Source organism: Harpia harpyja, chromosome 15, assembly GCF_026419915.1.
Source record: "Harpia harpyja isolate bHarHar1 chromosome 15, bHarHar1 primary haplotype, whole genome shotgun sequence".
Lineage (NCBI taxonomy): Eukaryota > Metazoa > Chordata > Aves > Accipitriformes > Accipitridae > Harpia > Harpia harpyja.
The window spans coordinates 987,908-1,009,508 of NC_068954.1; the positions used below are offsets into that span (position 1 = coordinate 987,908).

Below are 21,601 nucleotides of genomic sequence, written 5' to 3' on the forward strand. Positions count from 1 at the left end.
TCATCCAATTAGCCAAATGCTATTCAAGGTTTTAACCAGAAATGAGGTCAAGATGGAATGGACAATTCCATGTTATTAGAAACAAGTGCCATTAAATGCCAGTGCATGTTATCACTTTATGCAGCATTTAAGACTGTAGCATGTCGCACCATTTTTAAATGTGTTGGAACAGTAGCGTGAAGAGGCGAGATCCAAGAGTCACACTTCACCTCGAGGACCCGGTTAGGCAACTGTGCAAGTCAGAGCGCAACAGGAACCTGGAGGAGGACACGGGAAGACACCAGGCTACGCTGCTGCAGCAGCTCCACGGATGTTCATTGCTTGTTTCTGCTAAGATACGCCACTGGAGAGACAAGGCAGAAGAGGGACATGGGTTTAAAGTTGTACACTGCTACACAGCAGAGACAGGAACCAAAATTGCCTGTATTTAATGACCATTTCATTTCAAGGATATGGCCGAGAGGAAAACTGAAATGCTGCTTCTAATAAACCATTTCTGGATTTGTGAAAAACTTGTCCCACCGAAAGACAAGACCATTCTGCAGACTACCCTGTGCTCCCACCAACTTCCAAAACACCCACCCAGATGCTTGATAAGCTCAGCTTTAAGTGGAGAACAAACGGTTTGAAAGAAGCTCAACAGGATTATATCAACCTCAAAGACCGGGAGAAGTCTGATGTCTAGGACAGATTTTTGTGGGGAAACCCCAAAAGTGACCATCCCTACAAAACAGCTCAAAGGTTCGGGACTTGGAGCTTACATCCCTGAATTTAGAGAACAGAAACCAAAGTGGAATAGCACTTCTGAGGTGAGGGCTTGTGCACAACATGCCTTCAGCAATAACGTGTGTATGAGATGGGAGAGGGGCAGAAGTCTATCAGTAGAAACTAACAGAGTAGCCTTTTCCAAAAAAACACCTCTGCATTATTTCTCAAGGTTTGAGAAGGCTGAGGAGTTATACAGTAGTGATCTAAAAGCAACATGAGAAGGTCACAATATTAGCAAGAGACAATTATTAAGCAAGACCTGCTGAACTGCTCCTGGCTGTACATTTTGGCTCCCACGCACAGAGCAAGAGTTCAGGATTCAGATGCAAAATACTACAAAGTTGTAATCTTTGCACATATATACTTCTTTCAAGTATAAATGGTCTTAAGCTCCCAAAAAACGTGTAGAAACAAAATTTATATTTGAGATTAAGCCCTGCAGTAGTGCCTATGTTTAGTTAGTGAAAGGAGAGCACTGGACAGCCAGCAAGGTGGTGCAGGTCTGTTGCAGGTCACCAGTTCCCAACAAGAAAATAAATGGCAACGCAATTGGAGAGCAAACACCAAAGAGGTCAGAGTCCCAGAACCTGTGCATAGCAGCCCAACAAGGAAGTCTCAAAAATAAACAGTCCTCAGACAGCCATCCTGCATGGGGCAAAGAGCTAAACTGAAGCCAGCTCTTGCTTGAATCAGGTAGCACACCAGACCTACGAGGAGGAGTTTTTGATATTTGTATATGAAAGCATGGGCATGTTAAAACCAACACAACCAGCTACTAAACTTAAACAATTTATTTTACTTAACTTACTGACAAGAAACTGCATTTGTCTCAAATGACTGAATTTCCTATTAAAACACCAAACTTCTGCAAGCTGAAGTGTCCACACCGATGTTGAAAGATGGTCCTGCACCTTTGGCACATCTCCCTTCCTCCAGGCTGCGTTACCACGTGTGCTGGCAAAGTGGTAAACAAGATCAGGGACCTAATCCAAGCTAAAAATAATTTCACCTTTTTTTTTTTTTATAAAAAAAAACCAAAAAAAAACAGAACAGCTTTACAAATGGAGTTTGCCAAGTAGCTTCACTCACTCCTGTGGCAAAAGAGGCCAGCGCAAGGGCAGCGCTGATACACACCTCCCCATCTGGCAGCAGCAGCAGCAGCTTGAACAGTTCGTAAACCAGCCTTTGACTTGCAAATATCACACAGGAGCCTGCAGGAAGCAGGTAATTGCATCTCCTGTGGGTGCCAGCCTTGGATCCTGCACGGGTTCATCCTTCTACCACGGTAAGGAGAGTCCCAAAAGGAAAGTAGGAAACAAGCATTCATGACAGCATGTGGTACAGACAAAATTATCAAGTTTCATGGTGTAGTTTCATGGATTTGTTAGCCTTTACTTAGAATACCATACTTCTCTTTAGGTTTTACCATTTGATACAATAAGGTTTGAATAGTGATCTTGCATTCAATATCATACACACACATTTGCAGGCTGTTTGTCAAACACAGGGAGCACACTATGAGCCAAAGCCACTGCAGCTATTTTTACCCTGCGCATGAGACCTTGGGTGCCTGTGCTATGATGCGTGGAGTCAACAAGTTCATGTTAAGGATGATTGGCAAAGATCAACTTGACTTGCACTCTTGGTTTCCAGAGGTGAGATAGCAAGCCTTTTAGCAACAACACTGACAAAAAACATCACAGATTGTCCCTGCTGGACAGGTATTTACAAAATCTCCAACTGAAAAGTGTCTTTAGCCATGAACATCATTACACTAACAATACTTAAGGTTGTTTAAATGCACCAGCTTAACTGAAGTCACCAGAACATGCACCAACTGAGTAATATTTATTACTGCCCATGAGAAGAACCTTATTTAAAACTCCACCTTGTTCTAATAACTACCTAATAATTAAGTGTGTTTAAAAAAAAAAAAATCAGATTACCAGAAGAATATCAATGCTACTTCAACTTCTAAAATTTGTCTTCCAATAATTAGAGCCAGAATAGGATTATCAACCTTTTTTCCTGTAGTAAAACAGTTGCCACCTTTTATGTTCTTTTACCCTTGCTGGAAAAAAGGGTTCTCTTTCCTACTTCAGCTTTCACATTAGTCAGAAACAGGAAGCAGAGACACCATAGGGAATTCATTGCCTACTGACCTGAAGTGGGAACTAACACTACAAACCTTCACTTGAATTTGAAGTTGACGATGAAGTTATTCATCTAGCTAATTTTCTCTTCTGAAGAGAAATCTCTCAGAATAGAAGCTCCTGCAGCTCCTCACAATCTCATTTGAATACAGTTTGATAGACCTTGAAACTACCCGGACACATGCAAAGCATCTGACACGGTCCTGCACGACAACCTTGGAGATGAAATTAGAGAGACATGGATTTGATGGATGGACCACTCGGTGAATGAGGAATTGGCTGGATGGTCGCACTCAGAGTTGTGGTCAACGGCTCGATGTCCGAGTGGAGAGCAGTGACAAGTGGCATTCCTCAGGGGTCGTTGGTAATGGGACCTGCCAGCACTGTTTAACATCTTTGTCGGCAACACGGACAGTGGGATTGAGTGCACTCTCAGGAATTTTGCCGACAACACCAAGCTGTGCGGTGCAGTCAACGCGCCAGAGGGAAGGGATGCCATCCAGAGGGACCTTGACAGGCTTGAGAGGTGGGCCCATGCAAACCTCATGAGGTTCAACAAGGCCAAGTGCAAGGTCCTGCACGTGGGTCAGGGCTATCCCAAGCACAAATGCAGGCTGGGCAATGAGTGGACTGAGAGCAGCCCTGTGGAGGAGGACTTGGGGGTGCTGGTTGACAAGAAGCTCAACATGACCCAGCAATGTGCGCTGGCAGCCCAGAAAGCCAACCGTCTCCTGGGCTGCATCGCCAGCAGCGTGGCCAGCAGGTCGAGGGAGGGGATTCTGCCCCTCTGCTCCCATCGGGTGAGACCCCACCTGGAGTCCTGCATCCAGCGCTGGGGTCCTCAGCACAGGACAGACATGGACCTGTTGGAGCGGGTCCAGGGGAGGGACACAAAGATGATCCGAGGGCTGGAACACCTCTGCTATGAGGACAGGCTGAGAGAGTTGGGGTTGTTCAGCCTGGAGAAGAGAAGGCTCCGGGGAGACCTTATTGTGGCCTTCCAGGGGGCCTACAAGAAAGCTGGAGAGGCACTTTTTACAAGGGCATTCAGTGGTAGGACAACGGATAATGGCTTTAAACTGAAAGAGGGTAGATTTAGATTAGATATAAGGAGGTTCTTCACTGTGAGGGGGGTGAGGCACTGGAACAGGTTGCCCAGAGAGATTGTGGATGGAACCATCCCTGGAAGTGTTCAAGGCCAGGTTGGATAGATGGGGCTTTGAGCAACCTGGGCTAGTGGAAGGTGTCCCTGCCCATGGCAGGGGGGTTGGAACTAGATGACATCTAAAGGTGCCTTCCAACCCCAACAAGTCTATGATTCTGTGATCTTATGAAATGCAAAAGTCTCTATTGTTACCGTAAGAGAGAGTTGCTGAGTGTTGACAAGATACTCACACTGCCTGGCAGAAAGCCTCAGTGGCTTCTCTGAAGTCAGTGCTCAGGCATGTCTATATGACCCTAAAACCGCTACTGTGTACCTTCCCACCTGGCTGGGAGAGCCAGCAATGAGAGGTAAGGTTGCTGAACTACACTTGGGTTTTTTTGTTTTGTTTTAAACACTGCAACCAAGGCTTTGCATTTTATTTCATCCATTTTGCCACTGGTAAAGGCAAGCAGCAGAAATGCTTTTCACCAAAACCTACCTGTCAGCACTGGTGAGCACTCTTCGAAACAGATTAGAGGTTTAAACACAATTTAAAAAAAAAAAAAAAGCCAGTGTACAGCAGCAAACATCTGAATCTGTCAGCACAGGAGGTGGCTTCTTCCCCATTCAACAATTCCCAGTTCCGATAAGCCATGAACATAGTGTTTTTGTAAGTCACTAGCCAAAGCTTCAAAATGAAGTGGTGTGTTTTATACCAACAAATTGCATCTCTCCAACCTTTCCATTCTTCTATATTCTGGTATGAGTAGCATATAAACACTGATGGTCTCCACGTGTGCTGGCATGAGACAAATCTTTCACAATCTTAACTCACCACCACCACTCGGTGCAGAATCAGCAGACCACCCAGGACCCTACATTTCCTTTTCAGATCTACTTGTGTTTTAGGGCAGCATCACCACAAAACCAGAACCTAAAAGGCACTATTGGGACTGTAAGGCTCCATGATATTCCTCCAGCTACACAGGCAAAAAAAAAGAAAAAACAACAGAAATGCAGAGAAAGCTCAAGACAGCATATACAAGAGGTTTCTTGGTGAAAGGAACAGAGGGATAAGCAAATTTCATGGAAGACAGCAATATCTCACAAGACTTCACTGTGAAGGCCAAGGGGTGGGAAGTCTGCAGGGACAGAAAGCACAAGGAGGAGCAGAAGACAAGGGGCCATCTCTCACTTCCATGCAGATGTAGCAAAAGACAGTAAGGTCACTACAGCTCCAGCTTTTGAAACACCCACAAAATGAGAAGATAAAGAGATGACCCTGAAAGTCAGGGCTAACTGGAGCCATCGGATTTCCACGTTCAAGTAACTATGGAAGATACAGGTAGATAACTTGAACCAGGGCAGCAATTTTGGAGGATATTTTTTTTCCACATTCCTTCCCCTAGAGCAGAGAGGAAACCTTAACACTCATTCTTTCCTTTTAAGACTGGAAAACATTTAGCTGTATGCAGGTCTAGAGGCAACATTAGGTCAAAGATAGACAGGAAGCCTCACCAGCCTGAAACATCAAAATAAAAGGCATTTGAAGTACATTAGCTGCTTGGTTAAGGAAAGTACACTCTTTGCAGAGAACTATGTAAATAAGTTTGTTACTGGAGGTGAGTGCTCACCTACAACTCAAAAGCTTTGTCAGAAAAAATAACAATTTTTTTGCAGAATTTATAATTGCACAGCAAAGAACTAAAAGCCTCCAACAGAAGTAAGGTAAGGTAACCCCCTGCAAACACTTTCAGCATAAGGAAAGTAAGGAAAGTAAGGAAAAACAACATTTTAAGCATGTTTCAAGTGGCACTCCAAGATTTAAGACAGCCAGGGCTCTACGTGTGCCTTGTCACCTGGTTTTCAGGTTGTTAATTCACCCTATGTCCCAAAGCAAGAAGGTCAAACACAAAGATGCAGGTGCTTTTTACTTCAGCTGTCCTTCCAAAACAGATGTTTATTTAGTGGAAGAAAAATCCATCAAAGTTCAGGCATGAATGAAAATCTTCCTGAGTAAGGATAAACCCATTACTGCAATGACACTGCTGATATGAGACAATTTTCTTTGCCATTTTCTCAACAACTCTGGTGTTCAACCTTCCAACAAGGACCGAGATCTGCAAGTTCAGATGGAAACACCTGCAAGGAGGCGAGCAAAGAGACCCTGAAGACCTGTAGCTGCCTTTTAAAAATTTTTAAAAGAGAAGCAGACTTTTCAAGTCATGGTGTGTGTTAATACTTTAGAACAGAAGTTACCTAGCTCAGCCAGACTTCAGTCTGGGTTGAAACCTTTAAACCTTACTACTCTAACGGCAGATAGTCATTCATACAGCCTGAACCAGAAGTGTTTCATGTTTTCCTGCCCACTAGCTGCTGAAAGATAATCTAAGTGATGTTATGACAGTACCATGAAACAAACACTAACTTCTTCATGGCAGTAAGGATGGAGTCTAACCTTCAATAGGGGTTAAGGAGTGCTGAATTAATTCTGGCTGATATACCAACAGGCACACTCAGGAGGGGGCAAAGATTGTGCCATTTAATTTCCATGACAAAGTGCATAAGAAGTTATTTGCTGACCCTCTGCCACCAGGAGAGCTATGTTCTCATTACATAAAGACAAAGCAAACTTTGAATTCAGTATTTCCAGAAGTACACTGATACAAGACTGTATAGGAGAAAGCAGAATTACATTTATACTGCACATACTTTTAAAAGAAAGACTGCTACAGCAGCCCCTCTCAACACTCCCTCAGTCCCACGGTGGGTTGGTAAGAAGGAAGAAATGCTGAAGACAGATGCAAGTTAAACACTGGCAGCTAAAGCAGACATAATACAAATTGCAGTGCCTTTCAAAGTATTTGCACCACGCAGTAAGTACTTGGCTAGAGCCGACTCTGGAGGAATCCTACTTAAAAGCCTGTGGGCTCTCAAGACAAGTGATAAGCCATCTTCAACCCTTCACCTTGCTCCATGAATTATTTCTGCAGAATTTAATGGAAGGAGCTGTAAGACAGAGTTGTGGCAATGCCCAAATCCAAGTTGGCTTGTTCCAAGTCCAGCTCAAGAATCACAGGCTCGAGAGCTGACATCCCAAGTGACAGTGGAGAAAAGCCCTCAGAGGTATATAAGGACACTATATTCCACTGGACAGACAGTGCATGAGCCCAGCTCATGCTCCCAGCTACAGCACACAGACTCCATCCATCTGAAGCATCATCTGCCAGGCTTGTTAAAAGCTTCACATTTAAAATGCTCCATTAATGAAGAAGTGACTGTGATATTCCAATATGATTCTGCTGAAGCATACGCCACCTGCCACAGGGAAACAGGATCAGTGCAGTCAGTGCTGTGCGAATATTACTGACCATTTACTTGCTAAAGTCTTTTTAAATTGCACAAGCCACTGCTGCCAGGAACACCAGCCTACTGCAGCTTTTCAGCGGCCACAAATCCCCCAAGATGCTCCATTTGTGCATCGCATGCCAGAAAACACAGGGGAAAAGAGGAGTAAATGGGTTTTGTTGATCTTGGGGGGATGCTGTATTGGGACAGAGTTTAGACTGAGCTCAGAAAAAGCTTCTGAACAGCAAAAATGCAAGCCGTAACAGATAATGTTTATTGCTGTGTCTTGTAAGAGGTTTAAGAGCAAATTCAAATTTCCCCACATGGAAAGTAGGGAAGAAAGAATTCTTCCCAGCAGAACACAAATTGCATGACTTGCCAGAAAAAGAATAGGGACATTTTTACGAAGTGATCTTATCAAATCAATTTTGAATTCAGAATCCAGTAAAACACAAGTGCACTCAGACTCCAGCAGAGCCAGTGCAGTTATTAGAAGACAGTGTCTAATATCTATAAAGCCACTGAAAACAGTTTTAGGAGAACATACAGCTACCAGCAATGGCATTGCAGTATTTTGTGCTCTTGAAAATAAAGTTTTAATCTGCCCCAAAGAGAGAAGTTCAGAAGTTCAGTTCCTGCCCCAAACTTGCATCATTGCAATAACATCAGCAGGGCTTCCTGGTTGGAAGTAACCAGTGATCACATCAGTTTGGCCTACAATGAACCAAAATGCATTTAAGCAAGGATTCCTTTGGGTGTTCTTCCATGGAACTACTGCAGAACCACAAGCAATCAAAATATTGTCCGTATGTGAGGCAAAATTTATGCTCACATCAAAGCATTACAAACAGGTACAGCTGTTGCCCTTAGTTTGACCGAGTTCTCTTATGGTCTCAGGTTCTTTCAGTTAAATTTACCTGAAGATGAAAGCATACTGAACCTACCAGAGTTGGCAAACAGACCCTAATCCTGTTGCTACTCATTTTTTTTTTTTTATATACTCCAGTGAAAAAAAGGCAAATTCTTTTATTTTAAACAAAACTAATGGAAGTACATAGCCCATCTGGCTGAATAATTTTGTGCACCCTCCCTGAAGCTGCAGAGTCTAAAGGTATATACTTGGTTTTAACCAGGCAAATAAATTCACGCTAATTTGAGAAGAATCAGAAAGTTTATCATGAACATTTATAATCACACCATACACTTTAGAAGAGTCAACACTTAGCTATTACAAAATTATTACAGTTCAGTATCTAGAAGATACCCAGCTCCAAAACGATTGTCTTCCCAGGACTGTCATTTTCCCTGTAAAGGAATATGATAGTCACAGCCGCATTATAAGCATTGAAACATGTTACACTACAGCTGCACCAGACACCATAGAAATATTTCTGGAGGAGAACAGCAATCCAAACCACACTTCGCAATGTAGGACATACTACTTTCCGGGTTTGTTCTAAAAGCAGAGGAAGGGCAATAAACTTGACCACCCACAGACAGTTATCTAAGTCACCAAGCCCCGATGATTGATGTATTGGGGTTCTAGCCGTTACAACAGGAACCTTTGGTACACATCCGAACACCAACACAAAGCACCAGCTCAGTATCAGCCTCAGTACCAAAACCCAAGGACCACCACTGACACGCAGTAGCCAGTGCATGGCTGTTCAGACCGTGGTACCTGGCTGTCCAGTCAGTTTAGCATCAACCTTGTCACCTGCTTATCCAGCCTGTGTCTCACCAGCTTGGTCATAAGGATACTATGGGAAAAAACATACCAAAAGCCATGTTAAAGGCAAGGTAAACACCATCCACTGCTCTGTCCTCCTCCACAGAGCCAGCCATCTCATCACCTTCTTCAGCAACAGCTTACCTTTGGTAAATCCACACTGGCTGTCCCCCCAAAAAAATTCTTCTCCTACATGCACAAGAAAGCAGTTTCCAGGAGTATTTGTTCCATACCTTCCCAAGGACCCAACTAAGGATGACCAGGCCTACTTCCCCACATCCTTCTTCTCACCCTTTTGAAAAGGAGTGTGACATTTTCCCTCTTCCTCTCACAAGGAGCTTTCCCAAGTCACCACAGCCCTTTAAGGACAATAAAGAATCAACTTGCAATCATGTTGGCGAGTTCCTTCAGCACACCAGGAAAATCTTTTGTTTACACAGAAAAGCAGGAAACCATTCTAGTGGCCTGAGGTTGAACTAAATACTTAAACACCAATCTGTATGGGGCCACAGCAAATCTTGATAGACCTTCTCTGCAATTATCTAGCATCCCAACATCCCAGGAGGCTGCTCTCCCATCCTCCATGCCGCTTGGGACTTCCAAAATGAGAGGGGTTTCCAGCTATTTAGTAACCTGCAACAGATTTCCACAAGCCCTTGCAAGCCTTTAGCATCCACAACACCCTGCAAAAGCAAGTTCCGCAGCTTACATCTCCTCTTGTGCTCTCTGAACATGAGGCTGGCAGACAGCAGTTGCCACCCCTTGGCTTCTGCACTGAAACAGAGTGAACTCTGCATCATTGGAGGATTTTTCTTTAGAAAACAAAAAAGTATAGTCTTACTGCCACAGCTATCAAGTGATAAATTCACACGCTTAGTCCTCCAAATTTTCATCTCTACTTAACTCCACAAGAGTAATACTGCTCTACTCTGTAAAGCAGAGTTTCTCAGCATTTGCGGAACATAAGCGATAGGCATGATTATCCAATTTCTCACATTTTATTTGACAGGCTATTCAGTAACAGTGAAAGTATTTTCAATATGTCCTACTGAAGCTGCCTCATTCAGGACATGAATTCAGATCAGACTTCTGATCAGATTCCACAGCTGGTTACAGTAGAGATGTTTCAGAGACACAGGAAAAATTTGACTGAATGTCTTGGCCGTTCTTGGCCCTCCATTTTTAGTTCTCCAAACAGTTTAAGCTAACAACATAAGCAGAAAACCTGACAACCATAGAAAAAAAACTCCCAGATATATCAAGCAACCGCTTCTGGTGTGTTGTAACACACACTGTAGGCAACAGATGCACATGCTGAATTGAACCAGAAAGCCACAGGATGATCTTCATTCAGCATTGGCATATTTGGGCAATAACACCCACCTGTCACATCTACATTATTATAGTTTTCACTCCAATCAGGAGAGCACTCAGGGTGCTGGCTCTCAATTGTCTCCACTTACTGTGCTTCAGCTCACTTTCCAGAGCAGCTAGTGGAAGAGACAATGGATTCTCTTCGGATGAAGCCAGAGGAGCACCTTTCAGTTCGGAGCACATCCAGTATGCGACAGGCAAAAGTTCAGTCCTCTGGGTCAAACCAGAGCTACCCCAATGCAAAACCCTGCAGCAGACATAGCACTGGTATCGACTCCTCCTTGCCACCAATTTCTCTCCGCAGGGTGATTTTATCACTCCACGTTACTCACTAATGCAAATAGCACTTGGTGCATGAAAACGCAGACTGCGAAGCATGAGTTTTAAGCACAAAGCATTTGAATTTCCCTCTTTTTATAGGAAAAGCTTGCATGATACCCAGAATCCAACTACATTTTAGTAAAAGATGATTCTTCCATTTCTTTAGGACACTAGACAATGTGCTGGTTACTACACAATGGTTAGGTTCATTTAAACCATCTTCTGCAGATGCTGCAAAGACCATATCCGGGAAACAAAACTGTCTTTTGTTCTCAAACATTCTCACTTGGAAAAGCCTTGCACAAAAAAATGCTCAAGACATGCTTGCACATCTACATTTCTCAGCTGATTTGAAAGGAGACCACAACTTTTGCAGAAAAGCCATTTCATTGCTCTTGCAGCCTTAGAGACAAGCTCACTCAAGGAAGTCTGCATGATACCTTTAAATCCTTCTGTGCTACAATAACGTTAATGAGAGAGACCAGGCAAAAGTTTATCTAAGCCCTGTATTAAAATTAATACCTAAACTGCATTTATTGTTTTAAATAAGAATAGAAAGAAAGAAAACATGTTTGAGAGACCCCTCAGCAGCACTGAATTTTTCCACTGGAACACAGAACAAGGTGAACAGTTGCCCAAACCTCCAACTCTGAGCTTGCTGTGAGAGGCACTCGCAGGCAGGGCTGCGATGCTCTGCAGCTGGGGGGGATTCCCCACCTGGCACCACTGCTCTCCGTTTCCTCTTCCGTGCTGCGCTGCTGAGCTGGGTGGTTGCACATCTGCCTCCACCCTGCTTTGCAGGGGGAAAAATAACACTCCAAGATTTTACCAAGTGCATCGACGCTTTGGGACAGATGGACTCCACTACCCTCAAGCCAAAAGCCAGCTCCCTCAGGTATCTTTTAAAGGAAGTTGTACTACTAATAATAAAATTTACCACACCTTAGCACAGCATTGCGTTGTCAGCCCCACAGATCAGATACAAAGCTGGCAAACAAGCTTACTCAACTCCAGCCAGAGCGTGCACAACTACAGATCCAAAGCAGCAGGTATGTATATGTGTAATAAGTCACAGGGATTTTGACACCTTTTAGAGGTTACAGCTCCTAGCAGGAACACAGGCTATGACTTGGAAAATAGTTTTTAAAATGGCAGGCAAATAATTCGATTATTGTGATTGGAAGAAGGACAGATTCTGTAGTTTGCCAGTTTGCTACAGCAATTAAACTGGATTACTCTTCCTCATCATCCTTTCCAAATTCTATTTCCATATCAGAACCAATTTTTTAAGCCTCCATTTGTCTCTTACAGATTCCCAAGATGAGTTTAAAGTGAACTTTCAGTTCAGTAGAAGTTCTAGCATCCAGAAGAGCAGATATCAGAGGATACAACCCACATTGGGCCAAAACAGAGTTCACATTTGCAGCGCAATTGCTGACTTTACTGTAAAGTCCTTAAAATAAAAAACCTGGAAAAAATGCAGGAAAAAATACATCCAAGTGCTGTGGTCAATAGAAGATACATGCAAGTAGCGAAGAAAACTGCAGTTCTCTATTAACACGTGACAAAGTTTGTGCCAACTTTTGTGCAGTCTTGTGCAGCCACAAGTCTACTTCTCTAGAAACACTGCCAAGGTATTTTCCTGGCTAGCAGACACATAGATACGTCACACAGCAGAAGGACGCTGTACAATGGCTCGGTCACCAGAGCCATGGCTACCAACAGCACTACGCCTGTCCTGCAGAAGTCTCTGCAAAAGCATTTAACAGACCAACCTTAGCCACCGCTTCTTGTCCTCAGTGGAAACAGGTCTTGTGCCTGGACACATACTGAGAACAGGGAAGGAAACTGTGATAATACTTAAGGGATTAAAAAAAAAAAAACAAACCACACCACCACCAAAAAAAACCTAGCATACAGCAAACAACCCCCTCAAAAAAAAAAAAACCAAAAAACCAAACAAAACCCCAAGCTTTACCAGCTTCAACTATCAGCTCATTTCACAAGCTTTGATTAATCATTTAACCTTCTACAGTGCTACCTCATTCAATACCTTGCTGAAAAGTGAAAAGCCAGTTCTCAGATTCACCAGGAAGGGCCTGCTGTGCTCCAAATCATCCTCCAGATTTTTTCCGATTGAGCGATCAGACCTCTGAAGGACTGGTGAAATGAAGAAATCCGTCTCAGACATCACATGCATTTTGTACCCAGTTAAACCAACTACCACTCTTCTCTCAAAAAAACAATCTGCAAGCACACACAATTCAGCTCTGCCAATCTATACATTGAAAAGCTGTAGCTGGGCACTTGAAATACATAGTAGTAAAAAATAACAGCATCATCTACTAGGCTGATCAGTCCCTCAAACTGATGTTTTACAGAATCCTCTGAATTTCTGCATATCTTTGCAGCAGTCTTGGAACCTTTGCAGATTTTTCAAGTTTGTGTATACAGGTGAGCAAATGGACTCAGGTACTTGTAGACAAGTGGGAAGCTTCTACAATTTAGATCCTTCCACCCTCTCTTCTGCATATGTCTTTAACAGAAAGCAAGGAAAAATGGCATCCCTCGGGTTCCTTGCTTCATCGCCCCCCAGAAAATTGCACCTTATTAAAAAGGACAGTCTTAATAAAGTCAACTTGCAAAAGCATGCCATGTTTCCCTAACAAATAAGCCTTCTACTTGACTTCGCCTTTTGACCCTACTACATTATGTTCTGTTTGACGTAGCAGATGGGCCTGCAAACCCCAGATCAGATCGTATGTTCTGCACTATCAGTTTCAGAGATGGCATGTCTTTTCATTTTAATTCTTCAGTTGACACAAGTGATGCAAACAAACCGCTACAGCAAGAGAGAAGCTGAGTTCACATCACAAGAGCTGCACAGTAACTGCCAGCATCATGACAGGACTCATACTTGGTCATCTACGCCTTGAGAGGTGCCCACCACAACACGTTTAGGCTCTGTCTGCTTTCCCAAGGGCATTCTCACACTGCATTGCCACCCTCCAAAGCCAACAAAGTCGGTTTGACCCAACAGGAAATCAGCACACAGGAAAAAACACGGCTGCAGCAGCTCCCTCTCACAAACAGGTAGCATAAAAGACTGCATTTTGTGTTCCTAGATGGCCCAGCCAAGGGGCACTTAGAGAAACCATCTCCGGCCCACATTTGCATGGCCCCTATGCCTTGGTACTCTGAGGCCGTACAGCAGAAAACTGTTCTGTCAGGTCACACACAGGGACTTCCCATGAAAAACAAACACCAAATTTCTTCAAACTTGGCACACGACAGCATACACTTTCCTCCACACAAACAAGGCACAAAGACAGCCTGTTTGTGGCTTCTGTCCAGCAACAGGACTTCTTGTCTGGATCTAAACAGGCCACTAACACACCACAACAGTCCGTTTGCTGCCATACTCCATCACACAGCAGAGCAGAGGATGGCAGCAGGGAGATGCACAGAGCATTCAGCTGTGGTCTGGTCCCTCCCTGTTTCGGAAAGCTGCATCACAAGGACTGTGTTAAACATAAGCAAGAGGAACAGCAACAACTCTGAGACCCAAGCAGTCAAAACAAAGTGCAGAACTTCTCTGCTGCACAACCAAAGTCCCATTGCCACATGCAACATGGCGCCTGCCCCCTTCAACCACAGCCACCGTGACTATCAATTCAATGCTACAATGATAATGCTTACCCAAGTCAGACTAAGGCAAGTACCACTGAATATTTGTTCTCATCTGCCTGCACCAGCTTAACAGGCATCAGTTCCAGTTCTCTGATATCCACTGGACCGCCACAGCCCTATGTTTAAGCTCAGCCACAGCAGGGCACTGCACAGCCACCAGCCCAGCTGCCCGCACCATTACGTTAGTACAAGGTCCCTGGCACAGATCTGTATGTAAGATTACAAATTGAGCCCGGACACCAGTTTATGATGCAGTTCAAGAATTGGCACGAAGAATTAGCCAAAGGCAGCTGGAACGTGGTCATCCAGTTTGAAGGATGGAGGTTCAGCAGTATGGATACACACAGACCCTGTGACATAGCCTTGGTGCCAGAAAACAGGGCCTAAAACTCGAGTTTACCAGTACAGATGTAATCTGCCTGTTCTAGTCTTCAGCAGAATAGATAAATCAGCTCTTTTCTTTAGACACACTGTCCCATTGGTGTGTGTCTGCAGTTTGGTTGCTCCACCACTGTATCTGAAGAGGATACTCCAGGTTAGAGACATATACAGTGTATTTATCTTAAAACCCTGTATCCTAAACTTGTGTACTATATAGTATCAGCTTCTTACCTTAATGAAGCTTTTTACTTTAACTGCAGGGACACCCAGCCATTGTCCCAAGAAGTCACAAGTTAACAGTCATCTGCAGCTGCAAACTTACTGAATGAGCCAGGAAATAAGAAAAAGGTTGTTTATCAACAGTAACTTCCTCCCTGAAAGCGCTGCCCACATGGGGCACCCTTTCCTTACTTCACACTGCAATTGTGCTCCAATTGATAGCCGTATACACCCAAGAGCAAGCATAGCTTGAGTCCCACTGAATCCACCTTATCCACATACCTAACCTGAGGTCCTTCTACCAAACAGAAAGGCCACGCTTCTGCTGCTTACCACCTTGTTCCAGCTAACGCTGAACCACTGAACCGCTACAACAGATTAAGCTAATTCAAGTAAATATTACCTTGGTGGGGAGGGGAGAGCACATTCCCATCAACTCCCTTGCACTGGAGGACACCTAATTCCAACTAGCTGGTTAGGAAGACTAAACTGGCATGAAGCCAGATCAGCACCATAATAACAACGATGGTTTTTTGCTGGTTTAGCTCCCAGAACTACCTACGAGCACCAGCGGTGAGGTGACAGAGAGAGCAAGGAGGCAGAGAGGGGACAGAATTGACACAAAAACATCAGCTGTGATGACCTTACACTGCTATTCAGCCACCGCAGGGCAGTTTGCCAGGGCAAGCAGGTCTATAGCCAGCTGCCATCAAAACCTGCAACCCCAAGCCCCCTCCCCTGCAGCTCTGTGCTGACCTGTGACTGTCGGGGCTCACTCCACCCCACAGCGAGCCAGCTTACGAGAGCTCAGCAAGTGAACTAACTCCACAAAAGAGCACAGAAATGCAACACTATGCTGAAGAGAAAATGGAAGGTTTCTCAAGCTTGAAGAAAGTTTTATGTTACCTTTGAGGAGCAGAAGAATAGGGTACCCGAGAGCTGCCACATTTCTTAATGTGGTTTTATAATATACCCTACTAACTTCAATCACCAGCAGCTGAGAAGCCAATACAAGCACACAAGCTAGGACAAGAATCAAAAGACATTATGTCAAACCAAAAACGTAGGGAAACTTTTTGAAGATTGGAGTTGGAGTTTGACCAGAATATTTTAACATTCCCGCCGAATACACAAATAGAAATATTTGCCAAAACTGAGGTTTTGGCAAACATTTACTCATCTTTTCCTAGTTTTGGCTGCCTCTGCCATGAATCTAGGTATGCAACCCAGGGTAACATGTAACCTTCAGTTTTGATAAGTTTTCAGTGCAGCTTTTCTAAATACGTGTTTTAGCCTTTAAGTGGATTTTGGAAGAGATCAGTGGATGAACAGCAGTGCACATAGGCTGAAAAAGATCTGGTCCCACTTATATGCTACACTGGACATTCTTCCACTCTTTTTTCAAAACAAATTATTAAAAAAAGATACACAAAAACATACACAGAGAGGTACCAAAGTGTTCACCTGTGGGACAGTATCTTATATTCTTAAAATAGTTAACTGCATCACATCTCCTGAAAGAGCAGCTATTTTGATGCCTTTCAAACTGTAAATACAAGGTCCAAATAAATTACTATTTATTAAAATAGTGCTTGCAAGTCTCAGCCGCAGATGCCTATTTACATTTGCTTTCTAGCCAGACTTTTCAAGTCTTGTTTTAACAGATACCTCTTTCAGAATGGTTATGATAGAACCCAAACTCCTCCCCCTCTCCATTAGACAGATTCGAGTCCGCACTGCAAATTCAGATATCTCAGAAGCTTGTGTTGTACTTCCACAATTCAACACTTCTGTCCAGCTCCTGCAGATTGCACTTGTTTCCTCTCTCTCACACTTGTCCCACTACTCAACATCCCTTTTCTTTTATCCACCCTCTAGAGTGCCTGCCCCACAGAGAAACTACATTAAGTCCATGTTGAACACAGTACAGTAGCAAAGACTGTCAGACTGGGAAATTAGAAGATAAAAATTCTCCTTTTAGGTTTTGCAACTTGCTACCTGACCTGAAGCAATTCAGTAGCTCCTACCGCAACAAGTTCTGCTGCATGAAAGACACGGATGCACTGAGAATACTGAAAAAAACCACCACGCATGTCGCTTGTTTGCTAATATTATTTACACGCGCAGCAATCGCAGCATTTTGCAAATATGAAGAGGTAATCCCTCCCCCACAAAGCTTCCCATATAAATTTGCGCTTAGAAACATTCAGCAACTGGAGAAAACATCAAAATTAAAAACAAAAACCTGCCTATGCAAGCGTGCAGCCATGGAACAAAGTTGCAGGCAGAGACAGGCCAGCAGCTCGCACAGACCGCGCAGCCCTTCACCCCTTCGCACCTCACCGGGCTGCCCCTGCAGCCCCGCAGGCAGCCGGAGGCCGAGGCTGCACCGACCCCGACCCCGACCCCCCCCACCGCCGCCGCCGCCATCGAGGCTGCCCGCCGCGCCGGGCTCTGAGCGGGGCCAGGCGCGACGGGAACGGCCGTTCCCCGCAGGAGGGAGCCCGCATGACCCGGAGGCCTCTGACCGGCCCCAGCGGCCTACCGCCCGCCCGCCCGCTCCCCCCCCACCCCGCGGCCCGCAGGCCCCGCGTACCGTCCGGGCGGCCTCTGCCCAGGTCCTGCCCTTCTTCCTGCGGCCCTTCTCCCTCATGTCGGACGCGACGGGGCGCAGCTGACTCCGAAGTACCCTTGGGAGGGGAAGAGGGTCCGTCCGCCCGGGAGGGGAGGCGGAAGGAATGGGGGAGAGCCGGAGCGGGCGGCGGCCCTAGGTGCGGACAGCCCCGACCGCGGCGGGCCCTGCGCCCGCCGCCGCTGCTGCTGCCATATTGGGATCCTACTGTAAAGGGCCCCGGTCATGTGACCCTGCCCCGCGTGACTCCACCTACTGTACGGGCGGCGTAGGGGGAGGGCGGGGCTCTGCGCCCAGCGGCTCCGCCTTCCCTGCGCCTGCGCATGCGCGCTCCCCGCCTCCGCGCCGGCTGCCAAAGGGCGCGGCCGCCGCCGCCCCCCCCCCCCCCTCGGTCCCTGAGGCGGAGGGGAAATGGCGGCGGCGGCGGCGGGATCCCGTCAGGGCCGCCCGCCCCGCTTCTCCCCCGGGCTCTCCTCCCCCCCGGCTCCTTCAGCCCCAGTCGCCCACCCCATGGCGGCCCGTTGCCCTCACAGTCACCAGCTGCCCCCCTCCGCTGCCTGCGCCCGGGGTGCAGTCGCCATGGGGTGGCCACCAGCCACCCCCCCTTCCCTGTCCTGACAGACAGCAGGAGCCACCGAACCGCCCCCCCCTCCTCACGCCAACCCCTGGCCCACCTTCCCCCCCAAGACCACCGAGCTTGGCCCCTTGCTGACCATTGCTTCACAGCTGCAGCTCCCCGCCACTCGTGTTCCCTTCTCCCTCGCCGCTGACCACCAGCCAGCCGCGCACCCCCCTTTCCTCTGGTGCTACCAACCGTAACCCCAACTAACCTCGCAGCCGGACACCTAATTACCATCCGCGTGCCTCTCCTGGACACCAGAACCTGCAGTCAGTCCCCATCCTCTGGCATCAAGCCCCCGTCCGCTCCGTGGCGGTTAACCAGCATCCCAGGTGCCATCTTCCTCCGTCGGCACCTCCACGCTGCATGTGTCCACTCGCGCGGCCGCTGCCCTGAGCTGCCAGCTCCCTTTGCTCCCTCCCGCAGCCTCCCCCGTCACGCAGCCCGCTGCCCACCAACTAACCGCCTTTTCCCTCGCCGACACCATTACCTGCTCCCATCCACATGCTGCCACAACAGACTGTCCCGGCTGTTGGCTGTTCTCCTCCTGCAATGCTCCCAGTCCCCTTGTTCAGCACAGCTGTCCCCCCATCCCACCTCGACCTCTGGAGTTGCAATCCACTCCCATCTTCTCTCAACCAAAAGCCCCTTCTGCCCTTGGAAGCCCCGGGAGCTCCCAGGTGACACTCCCATCCCACCCAGACTTGTGATTTTATTTCCATCTTCTCTCCTGTTAAAGGAGGGATATCACTGACTGGATAGAAAAACTAATCATCACGCTATTTGAAAGCCAGCCCTTGTTACCTACCTGCAAAGGACGTACGTCTATGCAGCATCTCAAATGGTTGCTCTTTCCATATTGTGGTTTCATAGAAAAATGAGCAGCTTCTCACAGTGTGCAGCATCATATGTTCCTGTTTCTATGGGAAGAGAATGTGGAAAATCATGGTATGTGCCAGTGTGGGAAAGCCACCATCAGTGAATATACTGTGTCAGGGACGAAAGAAAGTTAAGGCCAGTGTCCTTACAGGTGTTTGTACACTTTAGTCCTACAGTGGGTTGCAAGCTTGTGTACAACAGTTAGACAACGAAGCCAAAACAGAGTAATGGGCATAAATGTACAGCATAAATGGTTGTACAAGACAATGTTGAACTGAGCATCAAGGGAAAGGAGCAAGTTCTCATTATGACCTAGTCTTTGAAGAAAAATCACTTACTGAGGCTGTGAAAGAGGTAAGCCGATCCAGGATCTAAGATTAAAGACCACTTCTCCACCTCCTAAGTGGATCTCAAGCCGACTCCCAGAATTATAGCTTGCTTCTTTTACTAAGATGTAATATGGTACCTGCTCCAACCCATGATGTTAGAGTGGCCCTCAGAATTTATGTTGTGAGTCATAAATTCGTAGAGGCGTTGGCTGGAAGAAACATCAGGAGGTCTCTAGTTCAACCTCACCTAAAGCGGCACTGTCAGCAGCATTAGGGTGGGTTAACTGCGGCTTTGTCTGGCCGTGTCCTGAAATCATCCAAGCCTGGAGATTCCCCCACCTGCCTCGATAGCCTGTGCTCACCTACCTGTTCTGGAGGAATTTTTCCTGCTGTCCAACCTGAACCTCCAAACTGCGGTTTGAGCCGCTGCCCCTCGTTACACCCCAGTACCGAGAGCAGTTTGGCTCTGCCCCCTTCGCAGCCGTCCTTTACATAGTAGTGGGCTGCTCCTAGGTCCCCCCTTTTCACCCGGCCAAACAAGCCCTGCTGCCCCAGCCTTTCTTTGTGCGTTGCGTGCCCCAGGACCTCGAGCATCTCAGTAGCCCTGTGCTGGCTCTCTCCAGTTTCTCCCCATCCCTCTTGAACTGGAGGGAGCCCAGATTAAAACTTTATTCAACATGAGGCCCCAACAGTGCCAAATACGGGGGGAATAGTAATTTTTCCTCCCATAGTCAGCATGCCACTTGTCCAATTTGTGGTGAGGTCGCACCACCAGCTCATACTCAATCATCTGACCTTTTTCTCTGGGCTCCTCCTGTCCCCATGTACCTGGTGGGATGCCTTCATTATCTCTTGTGGCTTAGCATTGTTAACCATAACTGCAAACTTGCCGGGGAGATGAGTTAGAAAGGGGACTGTGCTAATGTGCATTCTGCTGTCTATCCATACTTCTCTCTAGCTTATTTAATAGTAGCTTCCAGGGTTTTAAAAAAGAAAAAGTGCGCATTTTGGGTAAAGTAAAAACAGATCCAGTGAGCTAAGGAAATATTTGTGGTGTAAGATAATCACGTATCAATTGATTCATCTTAAGGATGTGAGCCATCATGTTATTCCACTCGGGATTTACATTAAGCCTGGAGTTCTGAATCTTAAGTTACCATCTGAAGGTCATTTAATTTCCAAATTGGAAGTCAGACAAGCTGGAAGATATTAATCACTGGCTTTTTGATTGACAGATGACATGGCCACAGCAGCAAGCAACCCTATCTGATAGCAGCTGACTGCAGGAAAGGGCAGAGCAGGAATATAAACACTTTCTGCAAAATTTTACATGAAATATGAAGTTTTTAAGAGGATAGGTGAGGGGGGCACTTAGCCCAGATATGTAAACAGAATTTAAGAATTGTTATCTAAGAGATTTTATGTCATGACCATTATACTCTTTCCACAAATCAGCAGCTGGGAACCATCGGCAAGAATCAGAGCTTATCTTTGTCAGTTTTAGATGTTCTGCCCTCTTTTGCTGTGGATTAATGACAAAAAATTCTTGCAGATCCTTAAATTCTATAGCAAACCACCTGGCAATTAGAGCATAGGAGTGAGGTTCAGGTACCAAAATTCCTTTCAAAACCTGAGAACTAAATCACAGGCCCATTTAAGGCTTCCTCTGCTCTGACGAAGAGACCAGATTCAATTAACAGATGTAAATTAACTCCAGTCTCATCTCCACATTGCCTTGACTTAGACAACATCTTTAAGTATAGGGCTTTCTGGTCCAAGTCAGCCTCTCATCATCCTATCCTGTCCTCCTATCTCCTGAAAATAGACCAAAGATACAAAATGAGATATGTGGTCAAGTGCATAGAAACAAATACTAAGATCATATTTTCATAAATATTTACTCTTTACAAACAAATCAGACCGATAGTAATCCATTTACTTAGGTATAGTTGGCATATGTCATTGGTTTTATGAATTATTGAACTTAACCAGTTAATTAAATTTAGAAAAAACAA

The 21,601-nt window shown here is 45.7% G+C and overlaps 1 protein-coding gene across 1 annotated transcript in view; it reads right to left on the minus strand.

The window, feature by feature from the left end:
- The window catches only part of ASXL2 (ASXL transcriptional regulator 2), a 127,994-nt gene extending 110,014 nt beyond the window's left edge, over nucleotides 1-17,980 (minus strand). The window contains exon 1 of the mRNA XM_052810103.1: nucleotides 17,724-17,980. Coding sequence (XP_052666063.1) covers nucleotides 17,724-17,780 — 57 coding nt within the window. The 5' untranslated portion in view covers nucleotides 17,781-17,980. The remainder of the gene's footprint in view (nucleotides 1-17,723) is intronic.
- Between the last annotated feature and the right edge of the window lie 3,621 nt (nucleotides 17,981-21,601).